The 25337-nt window shown below is 42.1% G+C and overlaps 1 protein-coding gene across 2 annotated transcripts in view; it reads left to right on the top strand.

Annotated features, from left to right (window-relative positions):
• CFAP251 (cilia and flagella associated protein 251) overlaps positions 1-25337 on the top strand; it is an 80757-nt gene that overhangs the window by 40307 nt on the left and 15113 nt on the right. For both annotated transcript variants that reach the window (XM_072600550.1, XM_072600549.1), the window contains exons 16-19: positions 807-921; positions 1483-1646; positions 21297-21387; positions 21594-21737. In XM_072600550.1, the coding sequence (XP_072456651.1) occupies positions 807-921; positions 1483-1646; positions 21297-21387; positions 21594-21737 (514 nt within the window). The remainder of the gene's footprint in view (positions 1-806; positions 922-1482; positions 1647-21296; positions 21388-21593; positions 21738-25337) is intronic.

A 25337-nucleotide genomic window follows, 5' to 3' on the forward strand; every position in this document is an offset into this window, starting at 1 on the left:
ACTTAGCCCCTTCAATAAACAGCTCAGGGTAATTTAAACTCAGATGGACTGTTTCTCTAGTACTTGTAATTCCTCAGTTTCCCATTTCCCATTCATTCCTGCCGAATCTTAGTTAAGTTCAGTGTTGTCACTATCTGCTGAGGTCAGCTTATGTTACCTTTAGGCCAACTTTGGGCTGGAATTGTCGTGTTCCCATGTGCTCTCCTGGGATCCAAATGAAAGTGGTTTGATGGCTCTGGAAAGATGTGTTTGACCTAAAGCAATTTTAATTTGCACACCATTTTTCAGGAACCCCTCGATCCCATAGACCAACGTACACCTGTAACATCCAACAGACAAAACAATGGAAAATCTCATAGTCTATCATAACAGCCAAGCACTGAAGAGCGGGGGCTTTTCTTTCATGCCGCTGGCATAGAACAGTTCCTTGCTGCTTCTTTGTCCCAAGGCATTCTATCCATCTCTCTTAGTTACCGCAGGGGAAAGTCAGAATTACTGACTACTTAAAATCCTTATTTCTTGCACAAAGGTTTCTCCAAAGTGTTTGCTCTTTGTAACTGCGCCAGCACACCTGGCGCACTTTCTTTGAAGTAGTTGTTAGCAATGGTAGATGGCAGTGGGTGAGTTGTACATGCATGCCCCAGTGCTCTGGTGGGAAATTCAGAGCAAAGTGACAGAACTTTCTACCTTTTAAAGGCATTGTGCTTAAAATTCACCAAAGATTTAGAATAACCAACATGTGTTCACATTTTGATCTTTTGAACAAAAATAGACAGATTTGTTTTTGTTTATTTCTGTCTCTCCAGAAAGACACTAATTGGGCCAACTTATGGATCAGCCATTGAGCGAGTCCTAGTCCTACCAGAGAAGGCCACAAATGACCCACAGAAACGATATTTGGCATTTATAAACAAAGACAAGGTATGAGCTGTATTAGATTTTCTGGGTGGGATGTGGTCAGCGGTATCAAGGGGACCCAGAAGGGCAAGGCTGGCTGTGGAATGATGGGCAGAGGGAGGCTTTTGGGGGCAGGATGGCTTTCCCATCCTGGCCATGCCATTCACTTCCCTGGGGAGTCTGGTAGGGGGATGTCATTTGTCTTGGCCCTATGAGGATTTTGAGCTCCATGACCTCTTAAGTTTCTTTCTAGTTCTAAATTTATACTGCTATCACTGGAGTCATGTGAACTTTTGCCCCATGCCCTGGCTGACCTTTTTGGAAGTAGTGTTTAACTATGATAGGCAGCATCCTCATGTCAAATGACTTGGTGGAGCTTCCAGGGCAACAATGCCTCTGCAGACTGAGAGGGCACCACCAGAGCAGAGGGTGTTGGGGTGGGAGGCAGGGAATTGGCTTTGGGGTGTCTGTGCAGCAGTGGGCTCTGGATCACCACTTTGGCTCTTTTGTGATAAGGGAGCTCACAGACCGATGTTATATTACATGAAGAGAGAGAAAACCAGCCCTGTTCGTGTTTCTTACCAGGTTGGCCTTCAGATCTTACCAGTCGATGGTAATCCCCACAAGACAGCTGCTATTATTTGCCACCCAGATGGGGTGTCCAACGTGACTCTTTCTTATGACGGCACCTATGTCTTCACTGCAGGAGGTGATGACCACACTGTCTTACAGTGGGAGATTAATTTAGAGTAAGTGATGGCAACACAAGGCCTGTCTTGCTAGTGAGCAAACCCATACGCTACCCTCATGGGATTATTAAACCTTATGAGATTCTGGTCAGGGCCAAAAGCCCAAGGGAAACATGGGATAATTTTCTGACATCCCTTGCACCCACCTCCACCCTGCCCAATGCTGGACACGTTGTTTATCACACCAGCTGTCATTTATCTTGTGCTTTCAGGTGGGCACAGGGCTTTGGATACATCTTCCTTGGCCTGATGATGTAGCTTCAGCTGGGTTTCACATAGATCCAAGAGCCACCATTGGCTCCCAGCAGGCAACTAGCTTCTTTTTAGTGGCCCCTGTGACATTCAAGCAGGCACAGAATTTCAGAGTTGGAAGGGACTTGGGTGACCATCTAGTCCAATGCACACACCAAAGAAATCAAATATAACAGAGAGTGAATGTTCAGCCTCAATGATCCAGGGCACCTGAAGTCCATGGCCAAGCCTGGAGGGGACAGGCATTTGTCTGAATGAAGTCTTTGAGGAGAGTGTTCATTCTTTTAAAAGAGATTTTTGTTGATATCTTTCCATCTTGCCTGTGTTTCTCCCTGAATCTCTCATGCACACACCCATTCCTGGATCCTTTATAATAACTAAAGTTTATGCTTTAAGGTTTGCAAAGCACTTTACGTACATTAACTCATTTGATTTTTACAACAACTTGGTGAGGGAGGTGCTACTATTATCCCCATTTTTACAGATGGGGAGTCTGAGGCACAGAGAAGTTAAGTGACTTGCCCAGAGTCTCACAGCTAGGAAGTGTGTGAGACAGGATTTGAACTTGGATCTCCCTGACTCCCAAGTTCTAGATTCTGTCCACTGTGCCACCTAGCTACCTGTATAATGAAGAACTTTTTTAAAAAAGAAAAACAAAAGGAAGAAGAAAAAAAATCAGTAAAACCAAACAATGCCTAAAAAAATCTGACATTATTTACAGTTCTGCACCTCCAGATCCTGACCTTTGCAGAGGAGCAGAGGAAAGTGTCTTCTCTTATCTCCCTTTGGGGCCAAGCTTGTCTTTGATAATTTCACACCATTCAGTTTTGGTTGTTTGGCTGCCGTTCTTTAGAGTCACGTGGTAGTTGTCATTGTGTGCGTTGTTTCCTTGGCTCTGCTGACTTCCCTGTGTGTCAGTTCACATAAGTCTTTCCATGTTTTCCTGTATTTGTCCTGCTTGTCTACACAATAATATTTCATTACATTCGTGTTCCATCATCTAGCCATTTCCCATCAAAGGTCATCTAATTTTGTGTCTGGTTTGTTGCTACCCCCAAAAGGTATGCTATAAATATTTCAGTATGTATGGAACCTTTGTGCTTAGCCATGGAATCTTGAGGTCCAAGGGTTGGGACAGTTTAGTTACTCTATTGCGTAATTCTAAATTGCTTTCTAGAACTGTTGGACCAACCCACAGCTTCACCAACAGTGCACTAGTGTGCCTGTCTTTCCACACCCTTTCCAACACTGATTGTTCCCACAATTTGTCATCTCGGCCACTTTGCCAAATATGGGGTAAAATCTTACAGTTGTTTTCATTTGCATGTCTCTTCTCAGTTATTTGGAGCACCCTTTATTCTAGTTATTAATAGCTTGCAATTCTTTTGGGAACTTTTTGTTTACATCTTTTGACCATGAAGTGTTAAATCTTTTATTCTAAGAGTTAAATTTAAAGAACTTAAATTGACACACCCCCAAAAAGCTATGAAAAGAGGTGCGTTGGGCAAGAGAGCAAGCTACAATACATCATGAAGGACCAGCGGTGTGCAGGTCCTCACTAGACTGACGGGACAAGGAGGCGTGCCTGCCCTGGGACAGGACTGTGGGATAACTGATGGACGCCCTGCATGCTCCATTGGCATCCAGTTATATTTGTGCAAAGCCAAGAGAGCTGGAGGAGGGCCTTCTGCCTTGGAGCATTTATGGGAGGGTGTGGCACAGGATGGTCATGGATGGCTTACAGTAGATGTCATTGGGGAGAGAGTGCCCACAAGGATGAGGTCACAAATTCACCCAAGCATTGAGCTAAGCAGCCACTTCTCCCCCTCAGCCTCTGAATCCAGCAGTTTTGTCCAGTAAACAGCCACACGGGAGAACAAACTCAGGAGCAAGTATCTTTGCCCCTGAATTCAAGCCAGGCTTGTGTTCTGCTCCCGTTTGTCAGATGGGCGCCTCTCCCAGTCTGCTTTATATCAGGGGATGGTGGAGGAAGCAGAAACTTCCTTGTTTCCCAGGAAACTCTTCATGGCTTCTAATTCAAACTCCCTCTACTGTGTACTAAGTGCTCTTTTTCCTGGGAGTGTTAGAGCCCAGCCACACTTTCTAATGAGAACAGAAGGAAAAACAATGAGTGAAGTGCTTTAGAAACATCGTGTGTTTGACCTGCGCTTATAAGCCTTGCAAATAAGTCCATCTCACATAGAACCTGAAGGTAGCTTCCGCCTGAAAGAAGGACCACATCATCAGCCTCTGCCATATGGACCAGGCTGTGCTCCAGCACCTCCCCAGTGCTTCTCTTCTTCTTCCCCAGGGAACAAGCATCTGTTAAGCACCTACTGTGTGCCAAGCACTGTGCTCTGCCCCTTGTAGACAGGATCTTATTTGGTCTCCTTAATTAACAGCTGGATGCATGATGGAGGAATGGATGGATAGAAGCAGTTTTAGGGAAAGAGCATGGAATTTGTAATCAGAAGTGTGAGATTCAAATCTCAATCCTAATTCTTTTCCCTAGGTTTCCTTAGAGAAATTCCTTCCTTTCTTTGGGCTCCAGCCTCTTCACATGTAAAATGACTGGATTGGCCTAGATCTGAGGTTCTTAACCTGGGTTTTAAAGCCTCCCACCAACAGTGTTTCCATTTCCTCTCTCATTCAAACCCCCTGGAGTCTGGCTTTCAACCCTGTCTTTCTACTGAAACCACCAAAGATATCTTCATGGCCAAATCTAATAGGCTCTTCTCATGCGGCCTTTGAAATTGTTCATCACCTCTCTCCTCTCTAGGTTTCTGTGACATTGTTCTCTCCACTCCCCCACCTGTCTGACTTCTCAGTCTTTTAAAAATAGATCTTTATCCGTGTCACAACCCACTCACTGCTTGAGTGTCACCCAAGGCTATGTATGGGGCCCTCTTCTGTTCCTCTATATTATCTCCTTTGATGATCTCATCAGCTGCTGTGGATTCCAACATAATCTCTATGAAGATGATTTTCCTATTGGTTATCCTGCCCCAACCTCTCTCCTGACCTCTGGTCTTATATCACCAACTGCTTATGTGGTATCTTGAACTCAATATCCCATAAACATGGACATAAGAGAACTCATTATCTTAACCCCCAAGCCTTCCTTGCTCCCTTACTGTCAAAGGCACCACCATTCTCCCAGTTACCCAGGCTTGAAACCTCAGTGTCACCCGCAACTCCTCACTCAAATTCATCCCATTTGTCCAATCAGTTGCTGAGCCTTAATCTTTCAACCTCTATCTCTCCCACACATCTCTCCACTCACACAGTCCCATATCATGGTTCAGGACCTTTATCCCTTCAGCCCTGAGCTATAATAATAACCTTCTTTGTGGTCTCTCTCTCCACTCCACCCCATCTTCCACACAAAGGTTACCAAAGGTTTAGGTAGGACCATAGCACTCTCCCTACTCAATAAACCGGCTCCCTATTGCCTCCAGGATCAAATCTTCTGCTTGACTTTAAAAGCCCCTCCCAACCTGGCTCCTTGCTACCTTTTTCATCCTTCCTTCCTCACTTCCCAGCACATAGCCCACCACCCAACAACATTTGTCTTGATGTGCCCCCTTTTCACTGACTGCCCCCCATGCTTGAAATGCTTGCCTTCATCTCCTCTTCCTCCTGGCTTCCTTCCAGACTCCGCTCAAATCTCAAATCCCAAATCCCAACTTCTTGGATAGGCTTTTCCTCATCTTCCCAATTGCCGGTGCCTTCCCTCTGAGATTACTTCCCATTTATTTACATTGTGAATATCTAATATGTACGTAAGGGTTTGCTTCTTTACTCCTCAGTTCTATTGTACCCACCTTAAAAGCAGGTTCCTGTTTTTGCCTTTCTTTGAAACCGTAAAATAACCCTGTGCCTGTCATGTCATGCTTAATAAATTCTTAATGACATGATACAAGTTTCCTTTGCAATCCTATGTAGTGTATTTTATACGTTTAAGAACACGACTCTGAGAAGGGGTCGATGGGCTGATAGCCAAAAGGGTCCAGAAAACAAAAAAAGTTAAGAAACTCCGATCTAGATGATGCCTAAAGTCACTTCTGGCCGTAAATCCTGTGATACGTTAGGACGCTATAGTAGAAGAATACTCAGATAATAGCCATTTTTCTTTACCTAGAAATGTAGCTTATTTGAAGTTAAATATCTAGAGACTCTAGTGGAAGGCCATAGTTATCCCCTGCCACCTCAGTGTCTAAAGGCTAGAGGGGCAGAGTATGAAGAAATAAAACTTTTGATGCACATCTCTTCACAATGATTGGAGAGGATCTGGCAGGATAAAATTTTAGTTTAATTTTATTTCTGTGATGAAGGTCCTTAATTAATTAGCACTTAGAAGCTAGCTTTGTTCTCTTAATATGTTCAGCATTTGAGTAAGAAAAAGGAAGCAAAAAACCCCAAACAAGCAATCAAACAACCCTTCTTATAGACTATAAAGTGAAAAGGAAAAAGAAAGAAAAAAAAACCTGCCTACAGACATCCACCAAGCAGAAGGATAGCAGGGGGGCCAGCCAGAAACTCATAGATGATAAACCCAAGAAAAGAACCCAAAGTCTAACTCCTCTGAGCTCCAGTGTACAAAGGATGGATAACAATTGAGAGGAACCCTAAGTAGAGAGAGGAACCTGACCTCATACAGACATCCTGGAGCTTGGCCAGGGTGAAGCAGCTGAAAGAGACAGCCTAAGGAAAGGCAGGCTGGCGGTGGAGGAGCACCAAGTGTGGGGACCTGCTGGGAATTGTGGGAATCCAAGGGGAAGAAGGACGAGAAGCATCTTGGTGGTGATCAGATAGCATAAACGGAAGCAACATTGGCATCGGAGTATATTAAAAACCTCCAGGAGAAAAAGAGGAGATAGAGGAGTTTGATAGAGTCAGCCAGTCAATGAGTGGTCCTTTATTAAGAGCATGCTGTGTGGCAGCACCATGGCTATAGAGAAAGACAAAAACGACTCCCTGTTCTCGAGGAGCACATTTAGATGGGGGAGACAACACGGGAAGAGGTCTCTGTACAGAGCAGATAAAATCTGAAAAGGGAGGGGTCAGCAAAGGCCTCCTAGGTGATGGGACTTGAGCTGAGCCTTGAAGGAAACAGAGGCCTGGGGGCAGATAGAGCAAAGGTGTAGGGACTGGAGGGACTTGTTAGAGGCATTACCAGGAGGTCAGTGTAGCTGGACCATAGAGTACATGGAAGATGTTTAAGAACACTGAAGAGGGAGTAAGGGGTGAACCACGAGGAGTGGAAAGTACCAAACAGAGACCATCATATCTGATCTTGTGAAAGCCACGAGAACTCACTGAGTGGGATAGGAGGTCGTGGTCAAACATGCACTTTAGAAAAATAGTTATGGCAACCAAGTGAAGACTAGATTGGCGTGGGGAGAGAATAAAGGCAGGGTCTGTGCTAGGGTGGTGGTTGTGGATGGAGAGAAGGGGGTGGATGGGAGAGATGTCAGAAGGCACAAACAAGATTTGTCAACAGATTGAGGGTGAGTAAGAATGAGAAGTCAAGGATGAAGTCGAGGTTATAGGTCTGGGAGGATGGTAGTGGCCTTAATAGTAATCCGGAAGTTTAGAGGGGGGAGGGTTTGGGAAGAAAGATAAGGAGTTCTGTTTTGGACGTGTCCAATTTGAGATGACTATGGGGAATCCAAGTCAAATTGGCAAGTCAGCAGGCATTTATTAAGTACCTACTATGTGCCAGGGACTGTGCTAAACACTGGGGATTCCAAAAAAGGTAAGAGTCCCTGGACTCCAGGAAATCACAGTGTAATGGGGGAGACAACATGACAAACAGCTACGTACAAACAGCATCTGTATAAGATAAATCAGAAATAATCAACAGAGGGAAGGCACCAGCATGAAGGAGGCTTGGGAAAGTCTTCTTGCAGAACATAGGATTTTAACTGAAAATTGAGGGAAGCCAGGAGGCAGAGATGAGGAGGGAGAGTCTTCCAAGCGTGGGGCACGGATAGAGAAAACTCCTGGAGCTGAGAGGCACAGTGAGGCCAGTGGCACTGGGTCACAGGGTACATGGGAGCGTGTAAGGAACAAAAAGACTTGCACATCTAGGAAGGGGCTCTGTTGGAGAGGGCTTTAAAAGCCTAACAGGATTGTTTGGGAGTCGTTGGAGTTGACTGAATGGGGGATGGCACGATCAAACTTGTGTGTTTTAGGAAGGTCAGTTTGACAGTGGAGGTGATGAGGTCCTAGACCATGGTGGTGGTAGTGTCAGAGAAGAGGGCATGAGAGAAGTGTGAAGGCAGATTCTTTATGGAGGATAAGAGAGTGAGGAGGTGAGGATGGCACCCACACTTTGAGCCTGAGTGACTGAGAGGACAGTGGTATCCTTTCAGGAACAGCAGAGTTTTCTCTCCAGAAGAGGGAAGGGTCTGGGGGGTAAGATAATGAGTTCAGTTTTGGAAAATGTTGAGCTTAAGATCTCTACAAGATAAGACAGTTTTAAATGCCCAATAGGCACTTGGAAACATGAGAGGAGAGGTCAGGAGGGAGGCTAGGTTTACACAGATCTGAGAATTGTTTGCATTGAGATAGAAGCTGAAACCATGGGAGCTGATGAGATCACCAGGTGAAATGGTGCAGACAGCAGAGTCTTGGGGGATACCCACAATTAACAGGCAAGGCCTGGGTGGATTATCCAGCAAAAGAGACTCATGAATGGTCTTTGGGCTGGAAAAGACAGAATGAAAATAAATAAGAGAGAGTTGAAACTCAAGAAAGTTAGGGAGATAGTAAGAGAGGATGCAGTTATCCTTAATGATTTCAAGTCACTTATGCCCAACTGTACCATAGCCCAGACTGCTGGAAGACCTGATCCATACGATGGCCAAGGGGAAGTTTCAATGACATTTGAAAGATTGCAGAGATTAGAGAGGTGCTACAGCACTGTCAAAGGCCAAATGTGCTGAGTTTCCAAAAAAGGAAAAAATTGGAACCTTCAAATTATAGATTAGGGATTTTAACATCTATTCCTGGTAAAATTCTGGAATGTTTCATTAAAGAGAGGGATAGTGAACCTCTAGAAAAAGAAATGACCTCAAGGTGCTAGCAAGGTTTTGTCAATCCTGCCAGACAAACCTCATTTTCTTTTTAGACAGGGTTACTAGACAAGCAGATCCAAGAACAGTGTAATGATAGTTCACCTAGATTTTGTTTAATTTATTTTTAGTTTTCAACATTCATTTTTGTAAGACTTTTAGTTCCAAATTTTTCTCCCTCCCTCCCCAATATGATATGCAATCTGATACAAGCTATACATGTGCAGTCATATTAAAAATATTTCCACATTATTCATGTTACGAAAGAATAATCAGAATGAAAGGGGATAACTATAAGAAATAAAAAACAAAAAAAGGAAAATAGTCTGCTTTGATCTGCATTCAGACTCTTTCTGGATGTGGATATCATTTTCCATAATGAATCTTTTGGAATTGTCTTAAATCATTGCATTGCTGAGAAAGGGTCAGCTTATCAACGCTGGTCATCGCACAATGTTGCTATTACCGTGTACAGTGTTCTCTTGGCTCAGCTCACTTCACTCAGCATCAGTTCATGTAAGTCTTTCCAGGTTTTTCTAAAATCCGCCTGCTTATCATTTCTTATGGAACAATAGTATTCCTTTACATTCATATACCACGACTTGTTCAGCCATTTCTCAAATGATGGGCATCTCCCTCAGTTTCCAATCCTTGGCCACCACAAAAAGAGTTGCTTTAAATATTTTTGGATTTGTGGGTTCCTTTCCCTTTTTTATGATCTCTTTGGGATATAGACCTAGAAGTGGTATTGCTGGGTCAAAAGATATGCACAGTTTTATAGCTCTTTGTGCATAGATCCAAATTGCTCTCCAGAATGGTTAGATCAGCTCACAGCTCCACCAACAATGCATTAGTATTCCAATTTTCCCACATCTTCTTCAACATTTATCATTTTCCTGTTCTGTCATGTTAGCCAATCTGATGTCACCTAGTTTTCTGTAATACATTTAATAAGATCTCTTATGTTCAGTTGTGACTGAGATAGAGAAATATGGACTATAATAGTGTACACTTGGTAGAGACAGGAGTCTAGTTGAAGGACCAGACACAGCAGAGCCATGAATGGATCAGTGTCAGTTTAGATGGAGTCTCTAGTAGAGACCCCAGTATGCTGTTTATATCAGTGATCTAGATGAAGGAATTATCAGACTTTCATATGACATACATTTGGGAGAGATAGCTAACGTTGCATGACAGAGTTAGGATCTAAAAAGATATTGACAGGCTAGAGAAGCGGGCTTAATTTATCAGACAAAATTGAATAGAGCTAAAAGTAATATTTTATACTTAAGTGGTTTTTTTTAAAAAAGCTTCACAAATACAAAATGTAGGAGTAAAAATAAAATGCATTTAGTTTCTGAAATAAACTACCCAGACACACATAAGATTGGTAGAAATAAAACTACAAAATAATTTTATTTGAGTAAAGAAATTTTATTTATAAAAATCTATAATACACACATATAAATATATTGAATATTAAATCTATGTATAAATATATAGATATGTTAATGTATAAAATATATAAAAATAACTGGAAAGCTAGACTTTGCCAATATAGCAAAAAATAATGATAGTATTTGAGTTGTACTATAGATTTAGTGCGAAATCAATTAAATTATGAAAGGAATAAAATTAGTCAAAATAATAGCAAAACTCATTTGGAAGACTGAAAGGTCAAGAATATCAAGAGTCATCATGAAAAATGAGTGAAAAGGCAAATATGAAGAATTTAGAGAAATGTAAGAAGCTATATGAAGTCTGTTAATAGGCCTGATACATTTCATAGTATTACTAAGACTCCAGTGCACATCTGTCTGTTCCTTATCATTGAGGAATCATGGTATCTGAGGAGTGCCACTGGTTTTAGACCATCTGTTCTGATCCACGCCCAAAAGGAATTTCTGCTAGAACATATCAGACAGGTAGCCATCTGGCCTCAGTTTGAAGATCTCCAAGGAAGGGGTCCTACCATGTCCCAAGCAGCCCATTCCAATTTGAGACAGCTGTGATGATTAGAAAGGTCTTCATGAGATCCAGCCTGAACTCTTTGCAGCTTCCCCCTCGGCCCTCCACCCCCACTCCATGGTTCTGGTTCTGACGTCTGGGACTAAACAGAACATGTCTTCTCCCTCCTTCATACAACAGCCCTTCAAATACTTGAAGATAGTGTCTTCACTTATCCAGAGTTAATTATATTTAGTTCCTTCAACTGTTCCTCATTTGACATGACCTCTCATGGTCTACAAGTCTTTGGCTTCTCTCATTCTGTACTCAAAAAATCTTTCCAAACACTTTTGTCATCTTCACCTATACCTACCTTTGCATTGAAATCTTACTTAATAATCTTTGAGTCTGTGTTGCTTATTGAGTTCTTCCTAGAATTTCTTCATACTTTACAACAGATGTTGGCACATAAGCTGTAATAATTTTCATGGTGGCCTGGTTGCGTGATTGCAAAAACTCATCTTGAACATCACAATATGAACTATCAAATGTCTGATTTAATAATGTTTCTCATTGCCTTTGGATGCATGACAGAAACCAATTTCCTCAACTCCTTTATTTGCTTCTCTAAGGAAAAACTTTGAGCCAACTTTCCATTTAACTGCAACTTGTATATATCTTCCAGTTTCATTATAGTGAGAATGTCAAGGCTGGTACAGTTTAATTCTTCAATGTCTACTTCTAGTCTTTAGGCAGGGTTTTCACATTTTATACACCAACAGCTAAGTTAATTTTTATAGATGGTCTAAAAGTTTTGTGATTAATGGCACCCTCTGCCTCATCTTCTACTGCTCACCCACCATCACTGTAAAAGTGTAAGGGAGCCACACAAGACTGAGGATTTTTTCGTATTTTCTTTGTTTCGTGGGTTGCCATGGCCAAGAAATCACCAAGGGGCCAGCCTACTGGCAGTGATTCTCCTTGTACCTAATTAGCTAGACTGGTTCTCCAGATGCCATCTTTTTCTGGGCCCATACTCAAAGCTATTCCAATCAATCAATAAGCGTTTATCAAGTATCTTCTATGTGCCAGGCATTGTGCTAAGAACTGGGGATGCAAAAAGGGGCAAAAGACATTCCCTACCTTCAAGAAACTCACAATCTAATGGGAGAGATAACATGCAAACAAATACATGCAGACAAGCTATATACAGGATAAATAGGAAATAATTAATAGAGAGGAGGTACTAGGATTAAGAGGGGTTGTAAAAGGTAGCATTTTATTTAGGGTTTAAAGGAAACCAGAGCAGTCAGTGGGTGGAGTTGAGGAGGGAGAGCGTTCTAGGCATGATGAACTGCCAGAGAAAATGCCCATTGAAGTATGCTAGAATGTGTAGGAGACTATGCTCCAATGACAGCTCTTGAGAAGCCAGGAACGCTTCCACGCCACAATGAGCCACTGGAGTAGGACTTTGTGGAAAGGATATGTAAGATGATCAAGCTGTTCAAGAAGTCATAAGTGTCTGAGTGCAAAACACTTAATTTCACAGTATTTTCCAAGATCTTTCACTAAAATGCAAGTGTGGGCCTAGCAATTGAGTTTTTTGATACACACCTAGCTATGGATAATGTGTCTGTAGTGGAGACACAGTAAGATTAATCTAAGTTTGGAGAGATTTATCATGTTTGGTTATAGGGTGACAATTTTTTTTGGACATAGTAACTCTTGAAAATAATCTACCTAATTTCTGGGTCACATAAACGATAAGATGGCAGGCTGGATATTTTCTCCGATCTCCACAAATTCTCAAACCTCTCCAAAACAGAAATTACGCACCAAAGGTAACACCACTTCAGCTGTTTCCATGACCTAGAACACCCGGAATCCAAAAGAAGGTTAACAATAAAAAAAAAAAACAAAAAAACCCAACTCCAAAACCCAGGACTTGAAATTCATTGACCCTAAGCTCGCTTAGCATTTTTCTCCCACCTCCCACTGGACCAGCATTGAGGCTGCACTAACAGTCCTGAAGACATAACAGAAGCTTACATCAGGACCCACCCCTGCAGCCTCTTCCCCCCTCCCTAGTCCTGTAGAAAACCTGGCTCCATGCTGTGGAAGGTTGCTCAGGCCTTGACAGTCAGCTTGGGGACAACTCTTCAAGAGCAAAAGTCTGCTAGGGGCTGCAAAAAGCACCAGCCACAATGCAAAGCTCTGAAGTGCTAATGCTGGCGAAAGCAGGGCAGAGAACTAAGGAACAAAGGGAGTGGGACGGGTCACCAGAACAGGACGCTGTGTGAGTGGGTTTCTATACAGTACTCCGGCAATCATGAGGGAAAGAGCATGGCATCTAGTTGGGGCTAATGCTGACCACCTGAAAGTCACTGGAGGCAGAGACATAGGCTGGTGAACCCAGTGTGGGAGAAGACTGAGATGCTTTGAGATCCAACCCCTAAGGAATCCACAGTCCAAGGGGAGGGAGTCAGTAAGTGAGTGATAAAGAAAATGGGGTGGGCAGGGGAGAGAGACCAAAAGTACCAAAGACTTCAGGAAGAAGAAATAGTGAAGACCTTGAACACAAACAGATAAACCAACAGAAAAAATAGTAACAAGAAAATAGGGCCTTTAGATCTAGTAAATGAGTTTCATGCATCTATGAATAAATGCTACAAAATGAAGGAAAATGATGAACACTTGTTAAGACAGAGGACCTTGTGGAATTTGAGGAGAACATGGAACTACAACATGCTATCCCTGAGTGGTTTAAAAGAGAAATGAGAATTATGAGAGCAGAATTTCTTTCCTGTACAGCAAAAGTAATGAGTAGAATAGAAATACTTGAATCTGTACTGGCAAGCTGAAGTAAATAAACAAAAGAGAGAACAGTAGATTGGGAATCACATAGACATGAGGGACTATCCAGAAGAAGAAAAGCAAAAAACAAGAGCATTAAAAGAAAATATACTTACTATGCCAGCCAAGCATATGGATCTTGAAGACAGGATGCATAGAGGCAGCCTAAGAATCATAGGTCTCCCAGAAGAATGTGACAGGACCAAAAAAAAAAACAACCCATAAAAACCTTACCACCATAATGAGGAACATAATAGAACTGCCCAGAACTTCTGAACATAGAAAATAAAATTCCAATGGAAAGAATTCACAGATTGCTTCCAGAAAAAATCCAAGGCTGTAAACTCCAAAATACATAGTGGTTAAATTTAACAATGTAATTCAGAAACAAGTTCTGAAAGCCATCAGGACAGAAATCTTCAAATACAAAAGAAAAAACATTTGAATAATGCAAGGCTATTCTGTACCCACTAGAAGAAGGAGGAGGGAATGGAATAATGTGTTCCTAAGAGCATTTTAGCTCAGGATGCAGCCCAGGGTGACCCAGTCTGCAAATCTGAGCTTAACCATACGGACAAAAGATGTGGATGGATGTTCAATAATAAGAAAGAGTTCAACACATTTTTTAGAAGAAAAACTAGGACTGAAGAGATTATTTATTTCTCAGCCATTCCAACACCAGAAATGCAGGAGGAGTGAATAAATACAGGCCGTAACAAGCAATAGAGTGACAACAGAAAGATCAGGAAGAGACGTCTTTCTAAATGTACACAAGGAGACCAGGGTGAAGGTGGAAATCTGGTAGAGGTAATAGGGAAGAGGCAGATAGGAAGCATTATGGAAAGAGCCTGACAACCTCTACTTATAGGTAAATGCTTCTTTTGTGGGACGGTAGTACAACATGTGAGGGTACATGAAAGGGAAGGGGGGGGAGCAGGGGGATAGAGAGGAGGGAGTGATGTCCCAGGTAAATCAAGGGCTCTCAATAAGGAAGTGACCTCCATGGTCTCAGAAAGAAAAGAGCCAATGGGAGTGGGTAAGAAGAAGGGAGAAAAGATTGCAAAGGGGTGGGGGTAGGGGAAAAGGAAGCTTTACTTTGGAGATGGAAGAAGAAGGTTCCACTGATATATGCTCTTATAGATAAAGTCAGATGAGGACTTTATACTGGATGATGCCTCTGGGATTTGGTGCCTGAAAAGTTTATTTGTCCTTAGTGGGAAGGAGTTGGAACCCCTTGCGACAACTCCCACCTGGAGGAGAGAAAGCGCATGGACACAAGGGGGAGATTTCCAAGTAGAAAAAAGGTCAGCAAGAGGTGGAGTAAGGGGAGATGTCCTACTATGGGACATTGTCCTCTCTGACACTTATAATAATTGACACAGTTCTTAGAGTTAGGCACAATGGAAAAGGAGGATCTTTGAGGTAAGTTCTACAAAGCAGTGACAGAAAGCACCTAGAGGGCAGGGCCTAGAATGGATACCTTGTAAACTTTGAGGCAGTGCTACCTCAAAAAAAGATTGAAATAAAGTAACCGAAGAAACATAATACTGGGTTTACAGCAGAAGAAGGAGGGAAATGATAACTTGAAAAAAGCTGATTTTAGTGACAAATGGAGGAAAATATAAACCTAACTTCTATAAAACTTTAGATGTGAATGGATTAAACAATCCAACAAAATGAAAAAGAGTGACAGATTGGATAAGAAAATAAAACTGCAATCTGTTGCTTACAAGAAATATTTAAAAATAAAGACATACATAAAATGATGGGAAAAAATTTACTATGTTTTAAATGAATTTTTAAAAGTAGGAGTTCCTGTCATGCTATCAGACAAAACAAAAACAATCAAGAAATAAAAAAGGATAAACAAGGAAACTATATTATGTTGAAAGGAATATGGCAGATGAAAGATGAAATAACTAAGGAAACAAAGGTTCAAGCTTCCTCTGTCATTTCATCTTTCATCCACCACAGGACTCATAGACAACAAACCAATATCAGTAATAAACTTATTTGCTCCAAGTGCCTTCTCATCCAATTTCATAAAGCAAACATCTGAAGACAATGATAGTAACACAACAGTGACAGAAGACTTCAATTTTGGATAAGTCTTACAGAAAGATAAAAGGGAAAATAAGGAATTGAAATTAAATAGAGCAAAAACTGGAAAAATAGAATTAAAAGATTTATGGTGTGTCCTCAGTGGAACAACAAAAGAATAAATATATTTATCTGCACCACATGGAACTTTTAAAAAAATTGACAATATACTAGGACTCAGAGATAAATGCATACAAATGTAAAAAGACAGAAATAGTCAATATATCCTTTAAAGACCATAGTGCAATAAAAATAGAAATTCGTTCAGGAACCACAAACAAAAGATCCAGACCCAAATGAAGACTCAACAATTAAATCTTACTGAATGGAAAAACAAATTGTGAAAACAATAACTGTGTGAAAGAAAATGATAGTAATGAAACAACATACTGAAATTTCTGAGATACAGATAAAGTAGTCCACGGGGCAAGATCATTCCTTACAATCATATATTAAAATAGAAAAAGTATACTTTAAAATTTTTGAGTTCCAAATTCTCTTCCTCTGTCCCCTTTCCCACCCCTTCAGAAGACAAGCAGTATATCAATTGTACTTGTGAAGTTATGTGAAATATATTTCCATATTAGCCATGTTGCGAAAGAAAATATGCACCAAAAAAAGCCCCCAAGAAAAATAAAGGAAGTAAAAAAGTTATATTTCACTTTGCATTCAGAGTTCATCAGTTCTCTCTCTGGAAACGGGTGATATTTTTCATTACGAGTCCTTTGGAATTGTCTTGAATTATTGTATTGATCAGTGTAACTAAGTTTCACAGCTAATCATCCTCACAATATTGCTGTTATGTGTACAATGTTCTCCTGGTTCTGCTCACTTCACTTTGCATCAGTTCCCATAAGTCTTCCCAGATTTTTCTGAAATCATCCTGCTTGTTTATTCCTTAAGGGACAATAGATTCCATCATACATGCCATCTGTTGTTCAGCCATTTCCCAATTGATGGACATCCCCTCAGTTTCTTTTGCACCAGAAAAAGAAGTGCTATAAATATTTTTGTACATATGAGTCTTTTTCCTTTTCCTTGGTCTCTTTGGGATACAGACCTAGTAGTAGTATTTCTGAGTCAAAGAGTGTGCAGTTCTATAGCCTTTTGGCCATAGTTCCAAATTATTTTCCAGAATGGTTGGACCAGTTCACAATTCTACCAACAGTACTAGTGTACTTATTTCCCCATATCCCTTTCAGCATTTGTCATTTATCTTTTCAATCATGTTAGCCAATCTGATATGTAGGAGGTGGTACCTCAAAGTTGTTTTAATGTGCATTTCCCCAATTATTAGTAATTTAGGGCATTTTTTCATATAACTATTGGTCGTTCTGACTTCTTCTTTGAAAACTGCCTGTTCCTTTGACCATTTATCCATTGGGGAATGACTCTTATTTTTATAAATTTGCCTCCATAAATGAGAAATGAGACCTTTATCTCATTACAAATTATTTTAAGTAGAATTGTCATTTTGATCATATTGGTCTATCCTTGAGCAATTAATGTTCCTCCATTTGTTTAGATCTGTAATTTTGCGAAAAGCATTTTGTAATTGTGTTTATGTAGTTCTTGCATTCCTGCAACTTTCCTAAAATCATTAGTTATTTCACATAGTTTTTTAGTTGACTCTCTATGATTCTCTAAGTAACTCATCATATCATGTGCAAGAAGTGACAGTTTTGTTTCCCTATTGCCTGTGCTTATTCCTTCCATTTTTTTCTTCTCTTATTGCTATAGCTAGCATTTCTAGTACAATACTGAATAATAATAGTGGTAATGGACATCTAGCTTCATCCTTGATCTTATTGGAAAGGTTTTTAGATAATTGCATTTCAATATAATTGATTTCCTTTGTGATCCTATGTAGTTTCTTTAATTCACTTAAAAACATAATTCTGAGAAAAGATCCATAGGTTTCATCAGACAGCCAAAGGGGTCCAGGACACAAAAAATGCTTAAGAAACCTCAGTTTCCTCTTCAGCTTGAACTCTCATAGATCTCTATGTCAGTGGCAAGCACACATCTCCCTGTTTTGTACCTCACTTGATGTCAGTGATCAGAAGATTGCTGATCAAGGTTATCTCAATTGTTATTCCTTCTGGCAATCTTGTGTAATTTTGATATATGCATGGCAAAAGCTGGTTGGGAGTGAGCCTTTAAGGCATCACTTTATTCTACTGAATCTAATGGGTTTTTATAGTCAATAAACAATAAGCCCAGAGAGAGCTTGTATTCCCTACATCTTTTAGCTAGTAATAGAATAGTAAAGATGTGATTTGATCAACAACATTTTTCTGTGAAGTGTCACTTGTGAAAGCCTGCCTGTTTCCTGCAGATGCTCTTATCAAAGCTATCTCGATGTGTGTGTCTGTAGATCATATCATAGTATTTCCTATGGGCTGGATGTATTTGTATTCCCTAGGTCCCCTTTTATTAAGACCCAAGTTTTGCCCATGTCTTTGGCATCTCCTCTTCCTTCCCTGCCCTTGAGATCAGTCACTCATCACCCTCAGAAGGACCCTGCCTCCAGAACAGGCTTCTCTGCAAATCCATAGTCAGGTCCAGCTGCTTTTTCCATTCTTGTTTTCTTTTATGCCATTTCCATTTCCTCTATCAATGCATCTGAGCCCATGATGTGCATGTCTGCATGTGCTAGTGACTGTTGTTGTTGCTGTTTGTCCTTCATTCTTTTTTTTTCTGTGCACACACACCAGTTACTTTATGTACAATAAAGGAATGGGGGAAGGGAATCAAAGAAGAAAGAAAACTTTACAGCAGTAGTCAGGATGTGGATGAACCAAATCTTGATTTTCTCAAACTGAATGCATTGTTTTCCTTGGGAAAAGAGTTGTAGATTCTCTTTTTAGCAAGTGCCTCCTGTCTGCTGCTGGAATACATCAATCGTATCTTCATTTTCCATTTCCAGCTGTGCAGGTGGGTCTGTTTCATTGATGGGTTACTCATCAAATAGGAATCTGATCTGCCCCATTGGCAAACTCTGTCATTCCCAATAGACTTTCTTTAATTTACTAAGTGGTGTGTGCCTCTTAATCTTAAGTTGTACCACCGAACCATCTTGCCCTGCCACCTTCAAATTAATATGGTTGTTGTTTTCAGTCTTGATTCCTTCCTTCGGCTTTTCATCAGCCATGGCGAGTCTGAGGGTCTCCTCAGCTGCCACTTCACAAAAGAGGCACCAGGATGGTCTGCTCCAAGGGAACAGGGGGGAGAAGCAGCAGCGGCAGGAGCAGGAGAAGGAGAGGGAGGAGGAGGAAGAGGATGATGGTGATGGTAAGGAAAAGGAGGAGGAGGTGGAGGAGGAGGCACTTGTCCTTCATTCTCGAAGAGGATCATAGTGTAGGGAAGATTATGTCTTGACTTACAAGTGAATTGCATTTAAGTGAGGTGGGGCTGTGCAAAGTCACCAGCCTCACTTTCTCCTCCAGAGCCACCTGTATCCAGTGGCAAGATATAGATCAGGAGAACTGGAGATGACCCTGGATGTAGTGGGAGAACTTAGCCTTTTTAAGCTAACTTCTTTCCCAGGTCTCAGCTTGTCTGAGGCAATGCCCAGATACATCTGAGACCATAATGTTAGTGTCTAAATGTGGTAGCCCAACTATAAGGTCCTTTCATTAGTTCATCTCACTTGGACAGACAGTGAAAATCAACAGTGAATTTAGCCCAGAGTTGAACTGGAGGAGGAAAGCAGACTAGATTGCTTTTGGGAAACTGCAAAGTTCCTTGAATAACCCCAAGCTTTTCCCTAAAGCAAAGGTCCATCCTTGAACATCAGTTATTCATTCACTGTTGATGTTTTGCTGCAAGTTATAGAATGTACAGACTCCAAAGAAAGAGGTGAGGATAGCCCGAAGGGCAATGGAGACATACCATAGGCATGGTGGGCATGAGCAGTTTATGACACATTGTAAGAAAGGGATTAGGAAGGAGAAGTGGTATCAATGAAGTCATCAAAAATGTATGATGGAAAAAAGATGGACTGGCCAAGTGACAAGAGGGAAAGATAACCAATTAAGAGCCCCCAGACTCCAATGATATCCTCACAATGTCAAGGGAATTCAAGAATAGCCACCAGCACATTGGATGGATCTTCCAGTGGTGAACTTATGGGAGGCTATGGTCGAGATGGGTTGGCATGGAAGGACTGGACTCTGCCTTGTTGGAGGGAATACCCACATCAGGGAGATGGGAGATCCAGTCACCCTCCCTTCCAGGGCTCTTGGGAGCAGTGAATGAAAGACCACCTTCGAAGCACCCAGGAAACAATGATAAAGCACCGTGGAATGGTCAGTCATTATTAAATGTCTCACTATTCATCTGTGCACCATAGCCTGTGGAGAAGCAGGCCTTTGTATTGTTCAAATGGTCTAATCCTAAATTCCAAAGCTCAAGGATATTCTTCTTTGACTGGAATTGTCATTTCATGATGGCCTCGAGGCTTGGTAGGAGCTTTGGCTGTGTTGGAGGAAACCAGGTTTTAGCTCTGGTGGGAAGCCCTGCTGGCCTTCAGGGGAGAGTGGAGAATCCTGCTGGACTTCTGGGGGGAGCTGGGAGTCCTGGATTTGCAAAGACTTGAGTCTCAGCTCCCTGGCTCTGCCACTTCCTAGCTGTGTGATTTGGGGCAGGTGACTTCTCTCTAGGCTTCCATTTCTACCTCTGTAAAAATGAGTGATTTGGGTCCTGTGGGCTTTGTTTCAAAACATGGAATTTCTCCCCAGTGAAAAGGGCCAAGTTCTGTGCTTCGAAAGACCTTCCTAAGCTGTGGCCGGGAGGGGGGAGGTGGGGAAGGGAAATGACACAGAAGTGAGAGCCAGCTGTAGCATTGGCCTCATTGTCAGAGCCAGACCATGGCAGGGATTAAGTTCACATTCAGCACCATTTGTATTAAGTACCTTCTCTGGCCAAAAAACCATGTGCTGGGCTTATGTCTTAACAATAGACACTCTTACCTCTGCGTGTGTGTGTCTCTGTCTCTGTCTCTTTCTCTGTGTGTGTCTGTCTGTCCCTGTCTCTATCTCTCTCTCTGGTTTATCAAGTTTGAACCTCACAACAGCCCTGTGAGTTAAGCAGCATAGATATTTTTCTCCACAGCTGACAAATGAAGAAACTGAGCCTTGGAGGGATTGGTCCCAGATTGCTGAACTAGGACATAACCCAACTGGGGTTTCTGCCTTCAGACTTGGTGCTCTCCTACCTCTGGCTGCTGGGCTGCCATCCGAATGTGCAGTTTTCCTGTTGATCTTCCAGGGACTTTTCCTAACAAGCCAACCAAGACTTTAATTGCACCTCATTGTCTAGTATCACTCCACAGCTGTGGGCACTGGGGCAGACTACCATCTGAAGTGTGTTCTTGCATGAGGACTCTCTAATAGCAATGGCTTTGTTATTATTCCAGGGCTCTGGAGGCAGCTGTTCACCTGGGAGGTAAAGATCTGAACCCATTCTATGGTCTTCTGGATGGGGGCAGAGAAGGAGAATTCTACAAGGTAAATGCCTCCATAGTAAACACTTCTGGCAACCTCCATTTGGATTGTTAAAAAGAATGTGCCTAGAATCCCTACGGGGCCTTTTTCAAAGCTTTTCGCCCCAATACCTACTAGATCTCCTTCTGAGAGAATACTGGAGAGGTGCTGTCTTGTGGATACTGAGCCCGAAGTCTAATTTGTCACATTTCTTTTGTATTCCCTCTTAGGAACTGGAGGATTATTTTTATTATTCCCAGCTCCGTAGTCAGGGCATTGATACAATGGAGACCAGAAAGGTGTCAACAAATATTCCCCTGAGCGAGCTTCCTTTCATAATGAGAGCAATTGGCTTCTATCCATCTGAAGAGCAGGTAGGTAGAAAGAGAGTAACCGGGGAATATCGTATTTGCACCAGAAGAGTCAGACACTGAATCCTGCATTCTCTGAGAAACAGTGGTTGTGGGTCAAAGAGCGGATCCTGTGTTTGTTCTGGAAAAAATAGATTTGCAAATTCAATTGTGGACACTTCAGATGCACTGTTGAAAAAGGACTTAACACGACAAAGAACATGGTATTATGAGAGGAGAAAGGGACAGAGAGGGGAGAGAAGGAGAAAAAGGGAAAGATACAGAAGAGGACAGACTGATGGAAAGAGGAGAGAAAGAGACAGACACAGAAGAAGAGAGACAGAGAGAAGAGAGAGGAGAGACAAAGACAGAGAGAGGATAGACGGAGACAGAGAGAGGATAGACAGAGACAGACACAGAAGAGGAGAGACAGAGAGAAGAGAGAGGATAGACAGAGACAGAGAGAGGAGAGACAGAGACAGACACAAAAGAGGAGAGACAGAGAGAAGAGAGAGGAGAGACAGAGACAGAGAGAGGAGAGACAGAGACAGAGAGAGGATAAACAGAGACAGACACAGAAGAGGAGAGACAGAGAGAAGAGAGAGGATAGACAGAGACAGAGAGAGGAGAGACAGAGACAGAGAGAGGATAGACAGAGACAGAGAGAGGAGAGACAGAGACAGAGAAGGAGAGAGACAGAGGAGAGAAAGACAGAGAAGGAGAGAAAGACGGACAGAAAGCAGGAGAGACAGGAGACAGAGACAAAGAGAGAAATAGACACAGAAAGAAAGAGAGATGCTCTCCGGAATTGGTGTACGCAGGTGAAAACAAGGTTGATTTCTCCTGAGAGGTGTGTTTCTATCTTTGGCTATAAGACGTCTCCTGGAAACATACTGTGTAGTTGGATTGATAATAATAATCATTATTATTTATATACCTCTTGAAAATCTGCAAAGTGTTTACATACGTTATTTCAATTGGTCCGTACAGCAACTCCAGGAGGAAGGTGCTGATATTGTCCCCATTTTATAGAAAAGGAAACAGGTTAGAGGAGGTCAAGTGCTTTGCCAAGGGTTACACAGTTAGCAAGTGTCTGAGGCCAGATTTGAACTTAGGTTTCCCAATTTCAAGTCCAGCACTCTATCCAATATGCCACCTTGATGCCTCAGTTTATTTATCAGATATTTTTATCGATGCCTTCTGTTTTAATATCACAGTCGTTCTCAGGTATATTCTACCCAAAAATTGACCTCTCTTGAAACAAAGAAAAATAGATGTTAATTCAGTCAGTAAGTACTAAGTGCCTACTGTGCCACTGTCTGCTTGAGCTCTAGGGACACAGAGAAAAAAACAAACCAAATAATCAGTCTTTGTTGTCAAGAAACACAGTCTTATAGGGAGACAACATAAAAAACTGTGTATGGCTAAGATCTCAGAGGGAAGGCACTGAGATTAAGGAGGACCAGGAAAATCTTTCAGAAGGTGGGACTTGAGCTGAAATTTGAAAGAAGCTATATGGTGACGGGGCAGGAGAACCTTCCTGGCAAGGAGAATGCAGGGGAGAGAAGGGGCTATAGACAAGAGATGCTTGGAAGGGAGACTGGATAGAGGAGGATGAGAGGGTGAGGCATTGGGGGAGATACCTAGGTTGTGGACCTGGGTACCTGGGAGGATGGTGGTGCCCTGGACAATCATAGGGAATCTGCAGCTGCGAGGCCACATGTGACCCTCTAGGTCCTCAAGTGTGGCCCTTTGACTGAATCCAAACTTCACAGAACAAATCCCCTTCAAAAAAGGATTTGTTCTGTAAAATTTGGACTTAGTTAAAAGGCTGCACCCAAGGACCGAGGAAGGCACATGTGGCCTAGAGGCTGCAGGTTCCCCACCCCTGGTTTAGGGGGAAGGATGAGTTCATGTTAAGTTCTAAATGTCCACATCATGTTTGAGATATCTTGTTGACAGTTGGAGATGCAAGCCTGGAAGTTAGGGCTGGGTAAGTAGATCTGGGTGTTGTCATTGTAGAGATGAAAATCGATGCTGATGAGCTTACCAAGTAAAACAGTAGAGAAGGTATAGTAGGATTGGGTTAGACAGAGTGCTTCTGACCATGTGCAAACGTGTGGTCCCTTAGACTCCTCCCAGGAGGGATGATAGTCACTACTTTTACAACTCCCCCAAAAGGAGAGGAGAGGCTCAACAGAAAAACAGCTTGGTCACATAAGCTGTCACAACCCAGGAAAGACATTTAAGATGCCGTTGTCCTAAAATGCTTAGGCTTTATTTTGCAGTCAAGAGCACATGACAGACCCTGGGAAGGTAACTTTTCTGTGATGCCAGACTTGATGCCTCCTCATTTGGGCTCATGGCTCCTGTGTCAGGATCCCCTGGCTTCGATCACTGTGTGATGGGGAGGTAGCTTGTCTTCTCCCCAAACAGGGTCTGGGGCATGAACAAGAGAACAGAACCTCTGATCACTGAGAGCTCTTGGCTGAAAGTGTTGGTGAGTTCCAGGGATCCTTTCAGTTCCTCCACAGTGCTCACCCAAACACTCATCTCTGAGAGGCCCGTGGCAAAATCAAAAAAGAAAATCTGAGTCCCTGCTGCAAGGTGGAGGGGTAGGCACAGACAAAAGCATCGCTTCATCAACTTCTTGCTGAGAAATCTGTCTCTTCTAGAATTAGTCGTGAATACTGTTTTTCTTCATTATTTCTATCATATGAATGTGCTTTTCACCTCTCCTGATCAGTCCTCGTGACTGGACCATGGACATGTAATGGTTGGTCATCAAGGTAGGGAGCCACAGCCCTGAATGGACATTCAGTTTATTCTATTGAAATATTGATTCAGCTCCTGCCATTCCCAAGGTTCTGTCCTAGGTGCTAGGGACACAGGCAAAAAAACAAAAAACAAAAAACCCACAACAAACCACCAGACTCTGCCCTCCCAATCTATGTGGAAACAAGGGAATCCAAGGTAATTTGAAGATGGAGGGAACTCTGACCCCTGAGGAAATCAGGGAAGGCTTCCCAGACGAGGTAATACTGGAGCTGAAGAGGGAAGGAGATCTGCTGGGCTGTCGAGGGTGGAGCATGCTGATATAAATACACTGAAGCTGGAGATGAAGGTCAGCAGCACTGGACTTAACAGACAAGTATTTGTGAAGCACCTGCTACCTGTAGTACACAGTGTTAGGCACTTAGAGGAATACTAATGGAAGCAAGATGCAGTCACTCTCCTCAGGGAGAATACAGTCTAACAGGGGGGTTAACAGATCTGTGTACATGCATGTACATGATAAAAATAAGCCATATTACAATATGGGAAATGTGAGCAAATGAGGGAGACTGCTTCTAGCTAGAGTAGGGTTTCATAACCTGGGGATCCTAGACACCTTGGGCTTTGAACTTGGCAGGCTATTAACCTCAAACTAAAATTAAATATTTTATTCAATTACAAATGTTTTAAGAAATACATTGTTCTATAAAGTGTCCAGCTCTTCCCCAAACTGCCAAAGAGGTCTGTGACCCAAAAAAAAACCTTAAGCACCCCTGAGCTCTTGAGATCAGGGAAGCCACATCGGAAGTGGCAGCATTTTACTCCTCCATCACCCAGCAGGTATAAAGA

This window comes from Notamacropus eugenii, chromosome 4, assembly GCF_028372415.1.
Source record: "Notamacropus eugenii isolate mMacEug1 chromosome 4, mMacEug1.pri_v2, whole genome shotgun sequence".
Taxonomy (NCBI): Eukaryota; Metazoa; Chordata; class Mammalia; order Diprotodontia; family Macropodidae; genus Notamacropus; species Notamacropus eugenii.